General features: G+C 35.3%; 1 protein-coding gene across 1 annotated transcript in view; it reads right to left on the bottom strand.

Moving 5' to 3' along the window:
• The window catches only part of PHIP (PHIP subunit of CUL4-Ring ligase complex), a 111,052-nt gene extending 110,664 nt beyond the window's left edge, over window positions 1–388 (bottom strand). Inside the window, exons 1-2 of the mRNA XM_039853155.1 lie at window positions 234–388; window positions 59–117 (exon numbers count right to left, since the gene is read on the bottom strand). Of these exons, the coding sequence (XP_039709089.1) occupies window positions 59–117; window positions 234–273 (99 nt within the window). The 5' untranslated portion in view covers window positions 274–388. The remainder of the gene's footprint in view (window positions 1–58; window positions 118–233) is intronic.
• Between the last annotated feature and the right edge of the window lie 20,634 nt (window positions 389–21,022).

The raw sequence follows: 21,022 nt of genomic DNA, 5'->3' as shown, positions 1-21,022 counted from the left end.
CTCCCCCACGCCCGCGAGCGGCGAGCGCCGGCCCGGCCCGCGCCGCGCGCCGCCGTACCTGAGCCGCCTGCTGACAGGGTCCATCTTCCAGGAACCGGGCGATGAGGAAGTAGAGCTCTGCGCGGGAGAGAGGGACAGGGAGACACACAGGCTGAGCGGCCGGGCGGCGGGGGGGCGGGGGACCGCGGGCGGAATCGCCCGGTGCCAGCGGCCCCGGCAGCCCCCCGACTTACCCGATCGCAGCTCCGAGAGGCCTTTCCTCTCACAAGACATGTTTATGGGTCACTTCAGGGCCGCCGGCGGGACACCCCGCCGTGGAGGGGAAGCGGGGATGGTGCCGCCGCCTGCCCTATAGCTGTCACTGTGTGTTCACGAGCCGAGCCTCGGCTCCACCATTCAAGCAACGGCGGCGGAGGCGGAGGAGGAGGAGGAAACAACAACTCTCAGGCAGCGGCTACGGCCGCCGCCGCCTCCGCCGCGGATCCCTCCGCCGCAGAAAGGAGTCCGCCGCCTTCGCGGCCCCGGGCTCGGCCCCGTCCTCGGCCCGCGCCCCCGCCCCCCGGCGCAAAAATAGGAGTGCCTCGGGCCCTGCGATCGCAGCACCCCCGCATACGGCGCGGCAAGACCCCAGCCTCCTCCTCCCCGGCCTAAGGTGCAGCTTATTTATTTATTTCCAGTCGGAGAAGATGTCGGAGCCAGAGCCGCGGGTTGGCTGGAAGGCGCTTTCTCTGTGGAGGCCGATCGCGGGAGGGAGGGGGCCGAGGACTGCTCCGCGGAGGGATCTGACGCACACGGAGCCGCAGCACAGGCTCTATTCAGTGGCGCTGGCTGGGGCTGAGATGGAAGTTAGTTTCTATGTAGCAGAAATAGGAAACAAATGAAGCAAAACTGCCCAAAGAGGGGAAATGCCCCGAGGATGGGTCTCACTCTCACGCGCGCACACACACACACACACACACACACGCAGAGAGCACTCTCATGCTGGGCAAACTCGGGATCGTGCTGCCCTGCCCGAGTTGAATGATAGTGTTTGGTTTCTGTCTCTTACCATGTGCATGTGTATAAATGCTGCGGATTGGCATCTGTGTAAGTCTTGTCCTGCGTTATTTCTGCAGCCTATGCAAAGTGTTGTGTAATTTATTGGAGTGCTGTATATTGCAATAGAGGTTCGGGCGCTTTTTGTTAAGCACTTGGGTTTGCAAGCCCGTTATTTGCTGAAGCCACCTCTGCATATATCTTTTATTACTGCCATTGCCTTAGCGTACATTTTAAAAATGTTTTTTTTTTTAATTATATGGTCAAAGCGAACTCCTGATCTGTACTTCAGATACTCTTTTTTCTGATAACAAAAAGGCTAGTGACGGCAAATTAGCGATTTGGGATTAAAGAACCTCAAAGCTTTTTTAAAGTGTTTACAAGAAAAAATAATGTAAACATGAAAGAAAGGAGAAGAATGCTAATATTTATCTCTGATCTGGAGGTAATTTAGTGACAGATCAATAACCTACCGAAGGATATTGAAACAGTATACTATACTTTAGCCAAGGTGATTAGTGATTAAATCATTTAAATTATCTGTGTATCTTGCAGTTGACTTCGTCATGCTAATTAATGGCTTCTAATTTGAGGTGTAAACCATTCCTATTTACAGTTAATCACGGAAGACTTCTTGCAAACTGACGAAAAGAGAAAAAAATTAATCTTTTGTAAATTAGTATGTAATTACTGGTTTTATATGCTAAATCATACATCTGCGGTTTGTGATGAGGAAAAGGGCCTTGTTTTTTAAAAAACGAATACGGGTGAAATTAATGGAAACAATGGGAAAAACCATTTGTTAGAAAACAAGGACACCAAGTGATATTTATCTCCAGATGATTTAAGCACTTTTCAAAAAGACTTGAGAGTTGAATATTTTTAAAAGATTGCATTTTAAAGGGAATTAGGATAGTCGTTCTTTTGTTAACATGAAACAAAAGATTCTCCTTAAAATTTTTAGATAATAAACTGTATTTTGTGGATCTGGTCTTAAAAGGTTATTTGTGGGGAAAGGACCAACAAGCTGTATTGTGGTTTTCTAGATTGTTTCCTCAAGCCTTGTACCCGCCTAGCTCCTTAACATTCCTAGTGGGAAATACTTGCTGCAACTGCCTTGGGCTGCACTGCAAGACTGCACCGGTGTGATGCCCTGTAGTAAAACATCCAAAAATCATCATACATGTGATGAAGAAGAAAAAAAGCCTAAACCTTCTTGGAATAATAGGATGCAAAAATTGCCTTTTTAACAATCTGAAGTAAATAAAAAGAAGTTACCATGACTTGTCCCATTGCAGCTTAATTATCAGAGTAACTTATTTATTGAAATGGCTATCCTTCAAATATAGAAAGTATTTGCATTTTTAAAGACAGTAATTCCATACTAGCTACTATAGATAAAGTAAGTAGCTTGCTTATAGATGGTTAGGTTTGAAAGATAGACATTTAATGTGCCTTTTTGCAATTCTATTTATGTCTATGACTGATGTTTTCTATTTTATCTTTTTAAAAGCATTACATTCTTCAAGTGTAATATTTTCTATAATGATCTACAAATAAATATTATAGGAACTAAAAGTTATAGTTAGAATCATGTGATTTTGAAATGTTTGTATTAGTCTGATTCTTACTAATAGATGTTTTATCCTTGCAAAGAAAGGAAAATAAAACAAGTTATGTCATAGAATATAAAACTTTACTCTGGGTAAAGTTTTCCACATATATTTTATAAGTGTTATGTAAACACAGAAAATTTGTATGATTATCTCATGTATATTTTTTATTTAGAAGTTATGGAGGCTTTTTCTAAGTATCCTACTACACTTAGCTCCTAAAATTTTTTAAAGAAAATTTCCCTTCTCAGTCTTCTGAATGTGATGTTCCTGTCACACTGACTAACTTTTTACAGTGTTTATAGTTTCTTTTTTAAAGACCAAATTTAAAGATGGTTGTCACCCTGCCTTTAAACTAATTTATAACTCTCTCTGTTTTAAGAAAATATATATAAACCGCTAAAAATTAAAACTTCCCTTTAGCCAAATAAACTATTTGTTTTTATCAATGATGTTAAATTGAATTCTACTAAGTCTTAAATATTAAGACTACTCCTTATAAAATTTTAATTTCTTTAAATATAACACATTTCTGGACTCTAGCATTATCAGTTAACTATAGGGTTTATTAAATCATTTATCATGCATATGTACACAAAAATCTGTACGTAGCAAATAGAAAATCTTACCTTGAAATCCTATATTTTAGTTCCTAAGACAATGCCACTTAAAATTTTTTTTCTTACTTAACTCTTACATATAAGAATAATTCAGATTCCATCTATATGTATATCCCTTTCTATTTGTTTATTTTAACTTTTTCATGGATTTCAGAAATAAAATGCCAATTTAAAAAGTTTTTCTTCTCTTTTATATAAGAAATCTAAACAAAAATATTAAAAGCTTGGAAAGCCAGCAACTAATGTTTTTAATATAATACAGTCGCTTTAAGAGAACTACAAACTTTTCTTGAAATATGAAAGTTTCTGTGAAATTCATCACTTTTCACTTGATGTCACATAATACAAGATAAACATTTAACAAAAAGTTTATCTGGATTGTGATAAGCTATTATTCTAATGAAATAATCAAATACTGCCATTAAGTTCTTCTTGGAATAAGATGGGTTAGTATTTATAATAAGATTCTACCACATTTATGAAATTTGGTTTGTCTCTACTAGTATGAGATAATAATACATATCAAAAAAATCTCTGCAAAAACAAAATTATATATTAAATATTTTTATTTTGGTATTATGCTTTTTATAGCTATGAAGAACAGAAATGGAAAAGTAGAAAACTCTATTCTTCAAAAAATACCTTATTTTTTTAATACTCATCTGTACTGACAACAAAATACAACTGTCAAAAGAATCTTGTTTAACACACCACACACCCCCTTCTAGAATTCTCCCCAATATTATATGTTTCTGTCCATATCTCAACACATACATTCTTCTCCCTTCACAAAGCTTGAATATATATCAAATTTGAAACATGAGAAAATATACAATTTGGCTGTTATAGTAAGAATAGAGATAACCAACTTTAGTAAGCCATTATCTGACAATTTGTATTTTCTCTCTTATATCTCACTTAGAAATCTTTTTACTTAAATTAGAGCACAATTCCTTTTAATCTGTAATAAAAGTTAGCTCGTTACCAAGAATCAAATAATCCTTTACTTATTTAAACGTTTTTAGTAAATCACCACTCAACATTTCTCTCTCCAAATTAAATCCTAGTTGCTTAGATGATTTTTTTTTTAATATAAGTCTTATTTTGCACAAGAAAGACATATGTCATGGACTTATTTATATGTTTTATTTTTAACATCACTTCATGAGTTAACAGTACAATTACAAAGATTAAAGAGAAAAACAGTTTTAGAACACATTCCCCCAAGATTTGAAGCAACACAGTGGATGAAGTAGAAAAAGCTGTTCCAGATGGCAGGAATCTTAAAGGAGAAGTCTGTAGGCATGTTCTATCATATGAAGATGTCTGATGGATTGAGAGTGGGCTGCACTGAACAGGGAAGAGTGGAAAAAGAGAAGGTAGGTTCTGGGGACAGGATGCAGAGGCTTTGAAAGTTGCTACTAGTGGTGTATTAAATAAAGCATATTATTATCAATTGGATTTTAGATGGAATTTGATGACAGGAGTTATGTAGTCACTTAATTTTACATGTACCTGAATTCTTAAACTTTAAGAACCCCAAAGAAGAAAAAATATTTTATTCATGGAAAGGAAAGGGAGAGGTTTATCTGACAAGTTGAGGAATCTCTACATAATAAAAACACTAAGAATCAAGGACACCCAAGTAGACACTGTTGGTGGGGAAGGAGAATGGTTACTTAAAAGAATAAGATCTGATGGCCAGAGTGTCCACAAGTCTGATTTGAGACTCAAATATGAGAGTAAAACATGAAAGTAAGATCCAACTCAAAATTGAGAATGAAGCCAATTTAGATTTAAACTGACTTTGTGATCAAAAATGATGTTTCCATTGTCTAAATTCCTATAGGAAGGCCTGACTAATTTGTCACCTTATTTTGTAAATTGCCTTTATTTTTCTTATTTATATATTTGGCAAAATCTTCTTGACTTATGCCTCTGTTTATTCCCTTTGACGGGCATACTGCTCTGTATTTGTTGAAATAGTGTTAGTTAACTAGTCCAAAGAAAAAATGAGTTCTATTATACAGCTATAAAATTTAAAATAATGTAAATAGCAACTAGATCTTTCAACTGAGATTTGTGTTCAAAATTTAAGAAATTTTATAATTTCATTTTAAGGTTATACCTACAAAGCCATTTCACTCATAATTTTCATAAATTTTACATTTGAGCACATGAAAATCCAGGTATAGATGAAATAGTTAAAGTGGATTTTTTAATGCTCATCAAAACTTACCAACTGACAATGATTTATAGAAAAACTAATATAGTCTTTAAATGGGATCTGCTGATAAGAACATATGTGTTATTTCCTCTTAACAGTTATCAAAGATAATGTCACTAAACATTAGAGAACTTCTTCTTAAAGAATATTGAGTCAGTCAGTTGTATCATATGAGATGGAAGAAATGCATTGCCTTTTTGTCTTGCCATCCGCATGTCTGTGATTTGCACATTATACTTTATCCTTATTTTTGCCATTCAATGTTTTCTTTGGCAAGTATATGTATAAGATTTCCATCTTTCCCTAATATTTCTAAATTTTCAGATTTTCCGGTATCTCTATAAAACTTTCCTTGCATCAGTAAAACTGGTTTTCCAATGGTAAACCAAATATGGGAATTAAGATGTGCAATTAATTTGGATAGATCCTGAAAGCTCTAAAAATATAAAGATGAATCTATTCTTTGCTTCTTATAGTTGAGACTGTCGCACATTATTATCTGCAACATCTCTTATGCTTAGCTTTCATAGTTACTAGACAAAAGACTAGAGAAACAATTTACACAACTGGTGTGAAAGGAGGAAAAAAATTCTGCATTCCTCTCTCTATTTTTCCATAAAGAAAAAAAGCAGCAAGCATTCTCTGTGAAGCATGTATACGTATTTGTATTACTAAATTTTTCTTATTTCAATATTTCTTTGTATTACTAAATTTTTCTTATTTCAATATTTTTGCTGAAGTCAAAGTAAATGTGGCCTCTTTAGATATTAGACTTTGCTGAGTTAGAGGAATTACTGATTTTTAAAAAATTATTTTTGGAGTAATTAATGCATCTTTCAAACTTTAGTTTATAAAGTTTCCAGTGTAATGGTGGCTAAAGAGGATTTACATTGACTCAACCACTCTATAACCAATAGTTTTGCTTAACTTAACCTCCAATATTTAGGATGAGAAACTCACCTCATTTTCAGAGCCAGATCTCATGACACCTAAAAATAATTTTTTTTAAATGAATCCTTGATGTTTACACTATAGCAAATTTCCATGGCACAAGAGTAAAATATTTTTTCTTAGTGCCTATTAACATAGCATTCTTCTATTAAGATAATTTCAAAGATCATTTCTTCTTTCAATCAGCTGATTTCTTATGTGGTCTCTTCTTTTTCCTTTTTATTGTTAAGAGAATATTTTAATTGAAATTTATTTTTTTTCTAAGTTAAAAAGAAAAGTAAGAACTTCTATCACAAGTTCTGGGGACCTGTACTACTTTTGTAAAGCTGTGTTTCTTTTTCCTGGGCAAAATAGTTTTAGTTAATATAAAGACCCGAAGTCAACCTATAATATTTGTCCCTTGTCTCCATATACCATTCCTACTTCTATAGTATCCTCATTGCAGCATTTTTGCTATTCTATTCATTAGCTGAAGAACCATTGTTTAAACACTGGCTTGCAGTTTGACACTCGTGTGCAACATTGTGTCCAACACATGCTGATGATCAACTCACCAGAGACTGATGGTAGATATTGAGAGCTAATCCAAAGAAGCTGAGACCCCTTCCAACAGCTAAACCCGGAAAGTGAAGACTTCAGTGGTACTCTGGCCAGTCTCCAGAAATTATTCATTATTAAAACCTAACTTTATTTAGGAGCAATAACTCAATTTATTGAATGGACTGCAAGAGATATGAATCAAAGACTATACATACCTTTCAAATTTAGCTACAAAGAATTCACATTCCTGAAATAGAAACAATGATGCACTTGTACTTACAGATTGTTTTTGTCTTAACCAAATTGCTGTTAGTACAAAATGTATATATTTTACAAATATAAGCAAGAATAAATCCCACCAACTTATTTTTAGTAACTACAAAATAAGCATAAAAGTTTATGAAATAATTAAGTGTGATACAGATTAATGTGAAAGCATTTTTTTCAAAGTACTTTTTAGAATGAGTGTATGATTTCCATATTTTAAAAAAATTAACAACTTATTTCTAACATTAGTTTCAGTTCTATAATATAAACTATGAAGAAGTTTGAGTCAAGAAGTTCTCTAGCCAAAATTAGATCAAAAACTTACAAACCTAGAATTAAGGGTTGCATTGACTCCCAGAATTTTTCTAGTGTCCAAGGTTTTGCTTTCCCTTTTAGTTTTTTTTAAGTTACAGATGTTATCATTCTTTAAAAGTTTAGCTCTTTTTTTTAACTAAGATATTTATACTTCAACACATTAATATTTGGAGTCTAAAAATCAAGTTGCCTTAATTCAGGAGCAATTTTTAGAGCCTCTTTATTAAGGAAAAATATCAAGCAATCAAAAAAAGGTAAAGAAAATAGAAATATGATCCTCCTGGTACCAGATTCTCAGCAATCACAATTATCTACATTTGAACAATCATTTTTTTTTATCTTCCCAACCACTGCCTTTCTTGCTTAAATATTTTAAAGTAAATCTCATCATTACTCCTGTATTTGGTTATGTAATCCAGAAGCAAATTCTAACTAGCTTAGTTCTTTCATTGATTGATTGATTCATCTATTTACTAACTCATATTAAACATTTATAGAACATCTACCATATTCTAGACACTGTATTAAACTCTGGAAATTGATTGTCTAGGCAAGGTCATTGGGACCCTTTCTAAGAAGTTTTCTTCTGGTTGTAAATATAAACTGTTAACAAATCAGATCATATCAACCATCTGCTTACACTCCATCCATGATGCTTCATGAACTATTAGATAATCCTTAGAATGACATGTGAGATCGCTTATACTGCCCCTTCTCAATCTCGCCACACTCAACTTTACCCACTGGACCAAAAGCACTCTAAGCTCGTCCTATTTGGAAATAATGTTCCAAATATGCCTTTCTTTCATGTTTTTGCACATCCTGGTCCCTCTTTCTGTAATTTTCATCTCAAAACTAGACCAATTATCATGCAGTTTTCAAGATACCACCTAATTATCGCTTCTTTAAGAAAACCTGCATGGCTCTCCTGCAAACAAACAGCTAGGTTTTCACCTTCTGTGCTTCTGGAACATCTCTTGTATGTCTCAATTGTAGCACAGCTTTCAGGTGTGTTATAGTTGTATATTGTTCTGATCACGAAGATTTGGGGGCAGGGACAGTCTCTGTACTTTAGATCTTTGTATCTCTAGTATGTGCAACAATTCAGGATGTACAACAGGCATTTAATGGATTCAGTGGCTTTTTTCTTGGAATATATTTATTGGATGAAGAAACTATGGTCATTTCTGGAGGTATATTAATATGGTTCCCAACAATGACCACAGTGTACCATAATTTCACAGTGCTAGCTGAGGCACATGGAACCATTGATAGTTTTCCCATTGAAAGGAACAAAGTATGTGTTGTATTTAAAGAAACACCTGAATATTATGTGACATTTGGATATTAGCTCTGCCCTTTCAGAGCCTTCAGGATAGTATTTTTTAAATATAATCCAAAGGGATGATATGGTGACTAAAAGGAGGTTGCAGAATATCAAAATAATGACTAAAAAGGAAGCCCGAACTAAAGTCAATGACATTAAATTCTCCCCCACCCCCAAATTCCCTTTGCCATATAACTTTAACAAGTCTTTTTTTAGTACTTTTTCATCTTTTATTACATACATCTTTTATTTCTGTCTTATATCTTGTGCCCTGAAAAATCAGAAGGAAAACAATTAGGAGATCAAATAAATGGAATGGTGAATCAGCAGAGCCTCTATAGTACATGGAAGAGTGTCTGGGTTATTACATCATAATTATGATGATATCACACATAAGATCACAGGATTTCAGAGCAGGCAAAGACCCTAGAGATTATCTAATCCAAATCCCCTTTCAAAGAGGTTAAATTATTGTCCAAAATCACACCCTTTGAAAAAAATTTCAATTAGCCTTTCAATCCTTCTTAAGTTATTGATGAAAGGATAGGATAGCTAAATAGCCAAAAGAGAATAATTTAGCATGAAGGAGTCAACCTGATCTCTGCACGAGAAACGATGTTTGTTGGTTTCACTAGAGTTGTTCGAGGGGATAAATAAGCATGACTAAGGAGATTTAGAGAGAAAATGTATATTTAAACTTTCAAAAAGCTTTTTGACAAATTCCTACATCAGACTATTTAGACTGATGTAGGAATTTGTCAAAAAGCTTTTTGATCCCCATAAGAAATTGGCTTGGAAAGAAATAAGGAATCCCCATAAGAAATTGGCTTGGAAAGAAATAAGGAGAAGTTTGAGTAGCTAATAACATAGATGAACAAGAATCAAGTCCTAATTCTGTTTTTCATTGAGTGTCCTAGGGCAAATTATTTTACCTTCCTTATTATTATTCCCCCACAAATAAGAGTGACTTACCTAATTCACTGAGCTACTGCAAGGAGTGAATGAAATAATACTGTTTATAATAAAAGCTCCCATATACTAAGTACTTAGTACATAATTTCTCATGAGTTATCTCCTCAGTTATCTCCTCACTTTTAAGATGAGGGAACTGAGGCATAGAGTTGTGAAGTGACTTGTCCTGTGCCAGAAAGCTACTTATTCACAAAGTCAGCAACTGAACCCAGGAAGGCTGGTTCTAGAGCCCTTAGTCTTAGCCAGTCAGTCTCATTCTTGTGTTTTAATATACACCAACCCCTATTCATGCACAGCCTACTTATATAATAAGGGCTTTAAAAAGTTTATTATCACTATTTTTATACTTTCTCAGATGGAAGAAGAAAGGGAGGACTAATATTGACTGAAGATCTACTATAAGCATAAGGCATTGTCTTCACAACCAGCCTGGAAGGCCATAGAGGCCCAGGGAGTTCCCATGGTCAGAACTGGGATTCAGGGGATTTCGGTCTTGTTCTAAAGCCCATGTTCATTTTACAAAATTCTTGCTTACACTTTTATCTGGATTCACACTTTTTCTTATCATTTCTCTTCTACCAAAAACACACTTAGATTATAATTAGTTATGGGTATGTACATAAGACATAAGGCACATAGACACATAATATTAATGTTTTATTTGACCTACAGGTGAGCAACGTTTTTAAAAGAGGAAATGAAGAATAGCAAGGGAAGACTTCAGTAAGTTTCTGAAAAACAGAAGCTAATGGCTGATGTCCCCAGAGTCAACACTGGAGCCAGCCGAGTTTCAAATTTTATTTTATTTATTTTATTTTTTAAATTTTTATATTTTGTTTTCATTTTATTATTGTTTTAAATTTTTACATACATATTTTTTCAATTATACTTGACATACAATATTATATTAGTTTCATTAGTATACACTATGCGTACAACATAGTGATTAGACATTTTTATAACTTATGAAGTGATCACCCCGACAAATCCAGTATCCATCTGACACCATTTCTAGTTATTACAATACTGCTGACTCTATTCCCCATGCTATATTCTACATCCCCATGACTATTTTGTAACTACTAATTTGTACTTCTTAATCCCCTCCCCACTTCACCTATCCTCCCACCCCCAATCTGGCAACCATCAAAATGCTCTCTCTACCTATGAGCTTGTTTCTGTTGTTTATTTGTTTATCCTGTTCTCCAGATTCCACATATAAGTGAAATCATATGACATTTCTTTCTCTGAATTACTCCACTCAGCACAATACCCTCTAGGTCTTGAGTTGTTGCAGGCGGCAATATTTTATTCTTTCTATGGCTGACATCCTATTATATATATATACCATTCATCCACTGATGGACACCCAGGTTGTCTCCATATCTTGCCTATTATAAATAATGCTACGTGAACATATGGATGGATTCACATGTCCTTTTGAAGTAGTGTTTTGAACTTCTTCGGATAAATACCCAGAAGTGGGATTACTGGTACCTTCTTAGTTTCTTGTTATAGGCTTTGTTTTAAAATCTATTTTGTCTAGTATTAGTATTGCTAACCCCACTTTTATTTCTTTGTTTCTATTTTCATGAAATATCCTTTTCCATCCCTTTACTTTCAGTCTGTGTGTCTTTGGATCTGAAGTGAGTCTTTTGTAGGCAGCATATGTAAGGGTTTTGTTTTTTTTATCCATTCAGCCACACTATGTCTTTTGATTGGAGCATTTAATCCATTTACATTTTTTTTTAAATTGTAGCTCGATACATAATTATTTCCATTTTGTTATTTACATTTTTGACGTTTTTTTCTTCTTAATGGGACTTAAGTCCCTCTAACATTTCTCATGATACTGTTTTGGTAGTGTGTGGAGAGTGGACTATAAGCTGACAAGGTCCTTGCAGTCTGAGAGGACACCCAAGGGTTGCCTCCCTTCGGCAAAGTCCTTCTGAGAGCGAGGTGGTACAAATGTAGCCAAAGGCAGATAAACAAGCTGAAGGTCGAAGTAGGAGAAACAGTGTTGCTATGCCTAAGGAAAACTGCTTATGCCAACTATTGTATGTTCTTGTATAAAAGCAGCTTGCAAAAATAAAACTGTACCACTGCTCTATCATCAGTGGACAGTGGACCTCCTAATCTCAACTTTCCGTCTTCTGTCTTTTCTCAGTCTCCCACCCTTCCCACTCAGGTACATGCTCCAGTGCTGCGCTGGACGTGGCAGTGGTGATGAGCTCCTTTAGCTTTTTCTTGTCTAGAAAGCTATTTATCCTTTGATTCTAAATGATAGCTTTGCCAGGTAGAGTAATCTGGGTTGTAGGTCCCTGGTTTTCATCACTTTGAGTATTTCATGACAGTCCCTTCTGGCCTGCAAAATTTCTGTTGAGAAATTAGCAGACAGTCTTATGGAAGCTTCCTTGGAGGCAAGTAACTGCTTTTCTCTTGCTGCTTTTAAGATTCTCTCTTTGCCTTTAACCTTTGGCATTTTAATGATGATGTGTCTTAGTGTGGGCCTCTTTGGGTTCATCTTGTTTGGGACTCTCTGTGCTTCTTGGGCTTGTATGTCTATTTTGTTTGCCAGGTTAGGGAAGTTTCCTATTATTATTTCTTCAAATAGGTTTTCAGTTCCTTGCTCTGTCCCTTCTCCTTCTGATATCCCTGTGAGGCAAATATTAGTACACTTGATGTTGTCCCAGAGGCCCCTTAAACTAGTTTCATCTTTTTTAATTCTTTTTTTCATGTTGCCATTCTGATTGAGTGTTTTCTGCTACCTTATCTTCTATATTGCTCATCTTCTATATTGTTGATTTCCTCTAATGTATTCTTCACTCCAGTTATTCTTCATTTCTGTTTTTTGGTGGTGGTTGTTCATTTTCTGTCTCCATTTTTATGTTTCCTATCTCTTTGTTGAAGTTCTCACTGAGAATCCTTATAACCAGTGTTTTAAATTCTACATTTGGTAGATTTCTTGTTCCCATTTTGACCCTACGGTGTCCTACAGAACCTAGTGACACAGTCTTCCCGGTCACCCAAGCTGGGTGTTCCAGGCGTGTGTCCCTTGTGTGGGTTGTGTGTGCCCTCCTTTTGTAGTTGAGCCTTGGTTGCTATTTCCACATCAGTGAGAGGGATTGATTGTGAGGACTGGCCATGACTACAGTGGAGGAGCTGTTGTGCAGGGGTGAGCCCTACCATGCAGGATTCACTTTAGCAGGGTTCTAGTGCCTGCCAAGTCTGCCCTTTGGTTGTATTGTTTGTGGAGGTGGCCAGGTTGTGCTCCAGCTAAGTCTGAAGAGACCACCAGGCATGTCAGCCCCCAGGGCCTCCTGGGAGGGACCACAAAGCAATCCACAGATGTCTTTTATCTGTGCTGGGCTTCAAGGTGCCTTGGAAAGGCTAGGCTGTGAACTGAGGCTAGCTGCTGCTACCGCTGGGCTTGGGGCTGCTTAGCAAGAGGTGCAGGGCATGCTGCAGCCAGATGCCACTTGTTTGGGGTTTGTGAACCTTTGAGAGATTTCAAGAAAGTTTGCATCATGAGGTAAGACAGGCTGTTTGTATGAAAAAGCCCCTGGAAGCAGCTTGGGTGGGTCCGAAAGTTGTGTGGGGCAGGCTGTCAGGGAATCACCAGGGCAGGGCGACCAGTATTAGCCAGTTGGAAGGAGACTCAGATATGGCAGCATCTTCACATTGAGAGATGGGAAGGCTCAACAAAGAAACAATGGATTCTACCAGCTCTTCTGTCCAAGAGAAAGCTGCCTTTCCAGCCCTCACCCCGAAGCCAGACAATTTAGTTCCTCCTTGTGTGTCTCTGGCACCTTTCAAGCTGCTGCCCCAGCACTGAAGCTCAGAGCGATGAGTCCATCAAGGGGTAAGTCTCTGCGCAGACCATTTAAGGGGAATGCCTGGGACTCCTGTAGCTCTCTGTCTCACTCACAAACTCCGCTGGTTTTCACAGTCAGAAGTCGTGGAGACTTCTCTTCCTGGCACTGGTGCTCTGGGCCAGGGAGACTGGTGTAGGACTGGGACCCTTTGTTCCTCACTTGGGGACCTCTGCAGCCAAGATATCGCTTCTGATTTTCAACCATTACATGTAGGTGTGGGCACCAGCCCATTTTCATGTCTCTGCCCCTCCTACCAGTTTTGATGTGGCTTCTATATGTCCTTAGTTATAGGACTTCTGTTCAGCTAGACTTCAGGTGATTTGCATTGATGTTTGTTCTGTAGTTTAATTGTAATTTTGACATGTTTGTAAGAAGCCATAACTGTGTTTACCTACTCTGCCATCATGACCAGAACTCAAGTTTCAAATTTTAGAACATGATGGGGCATACAAATACACATTAAAATTTACTAATTTACAGTTGATTATAAAAATCAACTGAAAAATTTTATGCGGTAAAGAAGGCCAAACCAATGATATCAAATGGCAAGATTCTAAGATGAACTGCTAGATAAGGGATCTATAGTCATTTTAGATTATTCTCTGTAAACCATTGTCCTAAAAAGCTTTTTTTCTTTCTTTTTTTTCTTTTTTTTGCCAAAAACTTATTCAGAGTGACGCAAAGGAGAATACTAAAATATAAAGCATAATCCCATGGTACTGTTCATTAGCATTATAAATATTTCCCTGATAACTTACTATATTGAGCAACTTTTCATGTGATTATTTGCTGTCTATATATCTTTTTTGGTTAGGTGTCTGTTAAGGTCTTTGGCTCATTTTTTAAGTTGGGTTGTTTGTTTTCTTGTTGAGTTTTAAGAGTCCTTTGTATATTTTGGGTAAAAATCCTTTATCAGATGTGTATTTTGTAAATATTTTCTCCCAGTCCATGGCTTGTCTTCTGATTCTCTTGACATTGTCTTTCACAGAGCAGAATTTTTTAATTGTACTGAAGTCCAGCTTATCAATTATTTCTTTCATTGATCATGCCTTTAGTGTTGTATTTTAAAAGTCATTGCCATATGTAATCTAGATTTTTTTCCTACGTTATCTTCTAGTTTTATAGTTTTGCATTTTACATTTAGGTATATGCGCCAATTTCAGTTAATTTTTGTGAGGGATGTAAATCTGTGTCTAGATTTATTTATTTATTTATAAAATTTATTTATTTTCATTATGGCGATACTGGTTAACAAAATCTGGTAAGTTTCAGGTGTATAATTCAACAGCAATCCTACTGGGTATTTACCCCCAAAGACTTGAAAACACATATCCAAAAAGATATTTGCACACCAATGTTCATAGCGGCATTATTCACAGTGGCCAGGACATGGAAGCAACCGAAGTATCCTACAATGATGATTGGCTAAAGAAGCTGTGGTACATATATACAAAGGAATATTAGCCATAAGAAGAGATGAAATACTGCCATTTGCAACAACATGGATGGACCTCGAGATAATCATGCTAAGCAAAATAAGTCAGACAGAAAAAGTTGAAAATCACATGATATCACTTATACGTGGGATATAAACCTAAAAGCAACAAACAAACAGGACAAACAAACAGAGACTCATGGCCATGGACAATAGACTTGTGGTTACCAGAGGGTAGGGGGAAAGGGGGAGGAGGGAAGTAGATGGGGTAAAAGGGGTCAAATATGTGGTGACAGAAAGAAATCTATGGGTGGTGAATATACAATGCAATATATAGATTTATTTTTCTGCACATGAATGTGCAGTTGTTCCAGCACCATTTGTTGAAAAGACTATCTTTGCTCCACTGTTTTGCTCCTTTGTCAAAGGTCAGTGGGCTATATTAATGGGTGTCTATTTCTGCGCTCTCTATTATGTTACATTAATCTATTTGTTTATTCTTTCACAAAAACCATACTATCTTGATTACAATAGCTTAATATTAAATATTGAAGGTGAGTAATGTTAATTCTTCAACTTTGTTCTTGTCTTTCAATTTTGTATTGGCTATTCTGGATCTTTTGCCACTCTATATACACTTTAATATTATTTACAAAATAATTTCTGGGATTTCAATTGGGATTATATTGAATCTACAGATCGAGTTCTGAAAAACTAAAATCTTGACAATATTAGATCTTCCTATCCATGAACATGGAATATCTCTCCATTTCTTTAGTTCTTATTTGATTTTGTTCATTAGAGTTTTGTAGTTTTCCTCATATAGATCATGTACATATTTCGTTAATTTATACCTACGTATTTCATGTTTTGGAGTGCAATGAAAATGATATTGTGTTTTTAATCTCAAATTCTACTTGTTCATTGCTGGGATATAACATGTTGTTGAAGATGTTTGCATCTATGTTCATGAGCTATATTGGACTATAATTTTCTTTTTTTGTAATGTCTAATGTTTTGGTGTTAGGGTAATTCTGGCCTCATAGAATGAGTTAGGAAGTATTCTCTACTTCTGTTCTGTGAGAGAGACTGTAGAGCATTGGTATAATTTCTTCCCTATATGTTTGGTAGAGTTTACCAGTAAAACTATCTGAGCCTGGTGTTTTCTGTTTTTGAAGGTTGTTAATTATGGATTCAATTCCTTTACTAGATGTAAGCCCATTTAAATTGTCTATTTCTTCTTGTGTGAATTTTGGCAAATTGTATCTTTCAAGGAACTGGTCCATTTTATCTAATTTGTCAAATTGTGGGCACAGAGTTGTTCATAGTATTTTACTATTCTTTTAATGTTCATAGGCTCTGTAGTGATGTTCCTTCTTTAATTTCTTATATTAGTATTTGTGTCCTATATCTTTTTTTCTTTGTTGTCTGGTAAGAAGTTTATCAATTTCATTGATCTTTTCAAAGAACCAGCTTTTGGTTTGGGTGACTTTTTCCACTATATATAAGCATACATAATCAAATACATTTTTGCTATTATTATTTTGAAGAAACTGTTATCAGATCAATTAAGGATAAGAAAAACAAGAGTTATTATCTTCATTATTAATTTTTTTGTGCTCTTTTTTTATGTATATCTATGTTTCTAACCTATTTTATTTTCTTAGTCTCTAAAGAACTTTTTAAGCATTTATTCAAATGTCCTCAATTCAAGTTTGTCTGAGAAAGTCTCTTTCTCCTTCACTATTGAAGGATATTTTCACAGGGTACAGAATCTCAGGTCAATAGTTTTATTTCTTAATATTTTCAATATTTTACTCTCTTCTTACTTGCTTTCTGAAGAAAAGTCAGATGTAATTATCTTTCTCCTCTATAGATAAGTTGTTTTTCACTCTGGCTTCTTGCAGGATTTTTTAATATTGATTTTCTGTAGTTCAAAAATGATGTGCCTAGGTGTAGGTTTTTGTTTGGTATTTATTTTGCTGAGTGTTCTCTGAGATTCCTGGGTGGATCGATGTCTGCCTTTAAATTTGGGAGAAATTCTCAGTCATTATTGTTTCACAAATTTTTTCTCTTTCCTTCCTTCCTTCCTTCCTTCCTTCCTTCCTTCCTTCCTTCCTTCCTTCCTTCCTTCCTTCCTTCCTTCCTTCTTTCCTTTCTTTCTTCTGGTGTTCCCATTATACATATCACATATTTTGTAATTGTCCTATAGTCCTTGGATATTCTATTACATTTTTCTCAGTCTTTATTGTCTTTGCTTTTCAGTTTTTGAGATTTCTATGGATATATCTTCAAGCTTGGAGGTTCTTTCTTCATCTGTGTCCAATCTACCAATAAGCCCCCCAAAGACATTTTATTTCTGTTACAGTGTTTTTGTTTTGTTGTTTTTTAAGTTTTTTCATCTCTAGCATTTCTTTTTGGATCTTTCTTAGAACCGAATTTCTATTTCTCTAAACACTGCTTATCTTTCTACTTTGTCCATTACAGCCCTTGTTGTATTAGTCATAGTTGTTTAAAATTTCTGGTCTTATAATTTCAACATCCTTGCCACATCTGGTCCTGATGCTTGCTCTGTCTTTTGAAAATGTTTTTTTACCTTTTAGTATGCTTTGTAACTTTTTTCTTGATAGACTTAACATACTGAATAAAAAGAATTACTATTAATAGGTCTTTGGTAATGTAGAGAATGATTCCCTATTTTTCACCACTCCAGTGGTGATGAGCAGTCTCTAGAAATAGAGTTTTGTGCTGTCGCAGCATATAAAATGAAGCAACCTATCAATAATGACTAAAACTAAAATGTTTCATAAGCATAACATATAATGGATTGATAATGTGTTTCCCCAAGTTATTGCTATTCTCAAAAGTTAGGAATAGCAGAGGGAAGTGAAGCTATAAGTGGGATATAAAAACACAACATTATATAAAAATAATATATCTATAGTATCCATATGCTATATACATACACATATGTATGTATATATGATATGTACATATGTATCTATGTGTGATGGGTGTGTATATATGTGTGTGTATTTTTATATTAATAAATATATAAAATATATAGTCTAATTGGTATACTGTCAACTCGAAAGATTTCTCATTTTCATTCCAAATACTCCTGATAATTCTATTAAATATACTTTGTATATTCAAAATCAAATTTTTTCATTCCAATAAATGTCCATATAACAACATGATGGGTAATCTTATATATGTTATAAATCGACCTGTTTTCTAGCTTTCCATGACTCAGCAATGAATTGGAGTTCAATTTTTGGTCTTTGAGTTTATATTAACATTTTATTGAGGTATAATTTAAAACAAACCACACATATTTGAAGTGTAGTTTGATGTTTTGACATACATACACACCACTCAAAAATGATTTAAGTTCCTTTGCACTTCCCCTCTCTTGCCCTTTGTACCCTACATGGCCTCATGTAACCACCATTTCCATTATTGTAGATTAGTTTGCATTTTCCAGAATTATATATAAATATAATCATACAGTGGATAACTATTTTTTGTCTGGTTTCTTATATTTAACATAATTATTTTGAGATTCGTCCACATTGTTGCATTTACTAACAGTTCATTTCTGGCTTTTGTTGGCTATTTTGGCCTGTGGATTGCCCTCCGTGGTGGGCAGGTAACAGGGTAAGGCTTGAGAAGGAAGAAAATTTAAAGCAATCCTAATTGTTGCAGGAAGAGGAAGATGGAGGGGGCATGTCTTTTATTTTTAGTATTGGGAAGCCAAATCGTTATGTACTTACCCAAGCCAGAAACCAAGAAACTACTCCTGGCTGACACGCTTCTCCTACTCCCCAAGTTCACTACAAGGAGTAGAGTCCTGTTCATTGTTCCTCTTCCACATCTGTCACAATCTTCTGCTGCCCTCACATTCTCTGACATTGCTGAGCTCAGGTTTGTAGAATTGCAAACAGTCGCTACTTGTCTCCCCTGAATGCAACTTTGTTCTTTCCTAGCTCTCTCCACCTGCACCCAGAAATGAGAGGCTTTGCGGCCAGGAGGGATACAAATGTTGAATTTCAATCCTTTTGAAAGTATCCAAACTCATTTTATGGCTCAGAATACTGCCTGTCTTGATGCGTGTTTCCAGGTGCCCCTGAAAAGAATGTGCGTTCTGCTGTGTTTGGGTTCAGTGCTCTGTACATGCCAATGATTCCTCCTTGGTGGAGAGAGTTGTTTGAGTTCCTCTATTCTTACTCTATTATTTCTGTCTACTCATTATATCAATTACTGATCAGCATATTGAAATCTCAGCATACCGAAACTATGGTTATGGGTCTATTTCCCTTTTCAGTTCTATCAGCTTTGGATTTATATGTTCTGAAACTCCATTATTAGATCCATACCCATTTAAAATTGTTATGGAAGTCACCCTGTTAATTAGAACTTTATCCATAGGGACTTTACTTGTCATCCTAAATGTAAGGTCCATGAAGGCAGGAATTGTATGTTATCTCTGTATTTTTTCACCTAGCATAAAAGCTATTTCATACTACATACACAATAATTGACTAATAAATGAATGAAAGAATGCTTCCTATTCCCCAAGATCTGGTCCCTTTCTTTCCTTGTCAGTGCTAGGTGAAGAGAATAAGGGCAAATCCTTGCTATTTGACCACTTCTCTCCAGTAAACACATGCTTAATTTGGGAAGCTTACACTGCAGCAGGAATTGGAACAGGTGCTGGTATTACCCTGGAAAGGTCACAGACATTTCTCCATTCTTAGGAGCTTACAGCACATGAAGGTGTCATGTGTAATCCCTCCATTCTCAGGATAAAAATCTGTATTGGTCTGGGTTCTCCCAGACTATCTACCTATATGTATGCATTTGTGTATGTGCATATGTGTATGTGAGTGTTTGTACATATGTATGTAAATACACATATATATTTTTTAATTATAAGAAAAGAAAAACCACTTTTTTACAGTTGATTTGTAGACTATTACATATATATATATATATATATATATATATATATATATATATATATATATATATATATCTCCCATAATTTTTGTATCTGCTTACCTATTGATGGACATTTGGATTGTTTGTAGTTTAGGATATTACAACAAAAAGCTTCTACGAACATTTGTGTACAAGTTGTTATATAAACATGTATTTGCTTTTCTCTTGAATAAATACTTAAGGGTGAAATGGCTGAATTATATGGGAGATATATGTGTAACTTTAAGAAACTTTCAAACTATTTTCTAAGTGCTTATGCTATTTTACATTTCCAGAAGCAGTGTATGAGAGTTTCAGTTGTTCCACATCTTCACCAACACTTGAAATGATCATTCTTTTTAATTCTAGCATTTGAATAGGCATGGAATGGTATCTTCTAGTTTTAATTTGCACTGCCCTAAGGAATAATGATTTTGAGCATCATTTCATGTACTTATTTGTTATCTGTGTATTTTTTTTGGTGAAAGGTCTGTTGAAATCTTTTGGCCCTTTTTATAATTGGGCTGTTTACTTATTATTGATATCTGAGAGGTGATTTAAAAAATATCTGTATAGAAATTCTTTATCAGATATAATGATTGTTTATAAATATTTTCTCCTAATCTATGGCTTTTGTGTTTAAAAAACAGCTTTTATTTTCTTCTTAATGTCTCTTCATTCTCATAACAGTGTCTTTTGAAGAATAATTTTCAGTTTTGATGAAGCACAATTTATCAGTATTTTTGTGTCATAAATCATGCTTTTGGAATCATATCTAAAAGACATTTGCCTAACCCCAAATTTTCTAGTATGTTTCTTTTGGAAGTTTTATAATTTCAGGTTTTACATTAAATTCTATAAT

The sequence above is a fragment of the Pteropus medius genome, unplaced genomic scaffold (assembly GCF_902729225.1).
Source record: "Pteropus medius unplaced genomic scaffold, Ma_sr-lr_union100, whole genome shotgun sequence".
In the NCBI taxonomy this organism is placed as follows: Eukaryota; Metazoa; Chordata; class Mammalia; order Chiroptera; family Pteropodidae; genus Pteropus; species Pteropus medius.
Note: the sequence above shows the minus strand (reverse complement) of the source record. Positions and strands in the feature narration are given on the sequence as shown.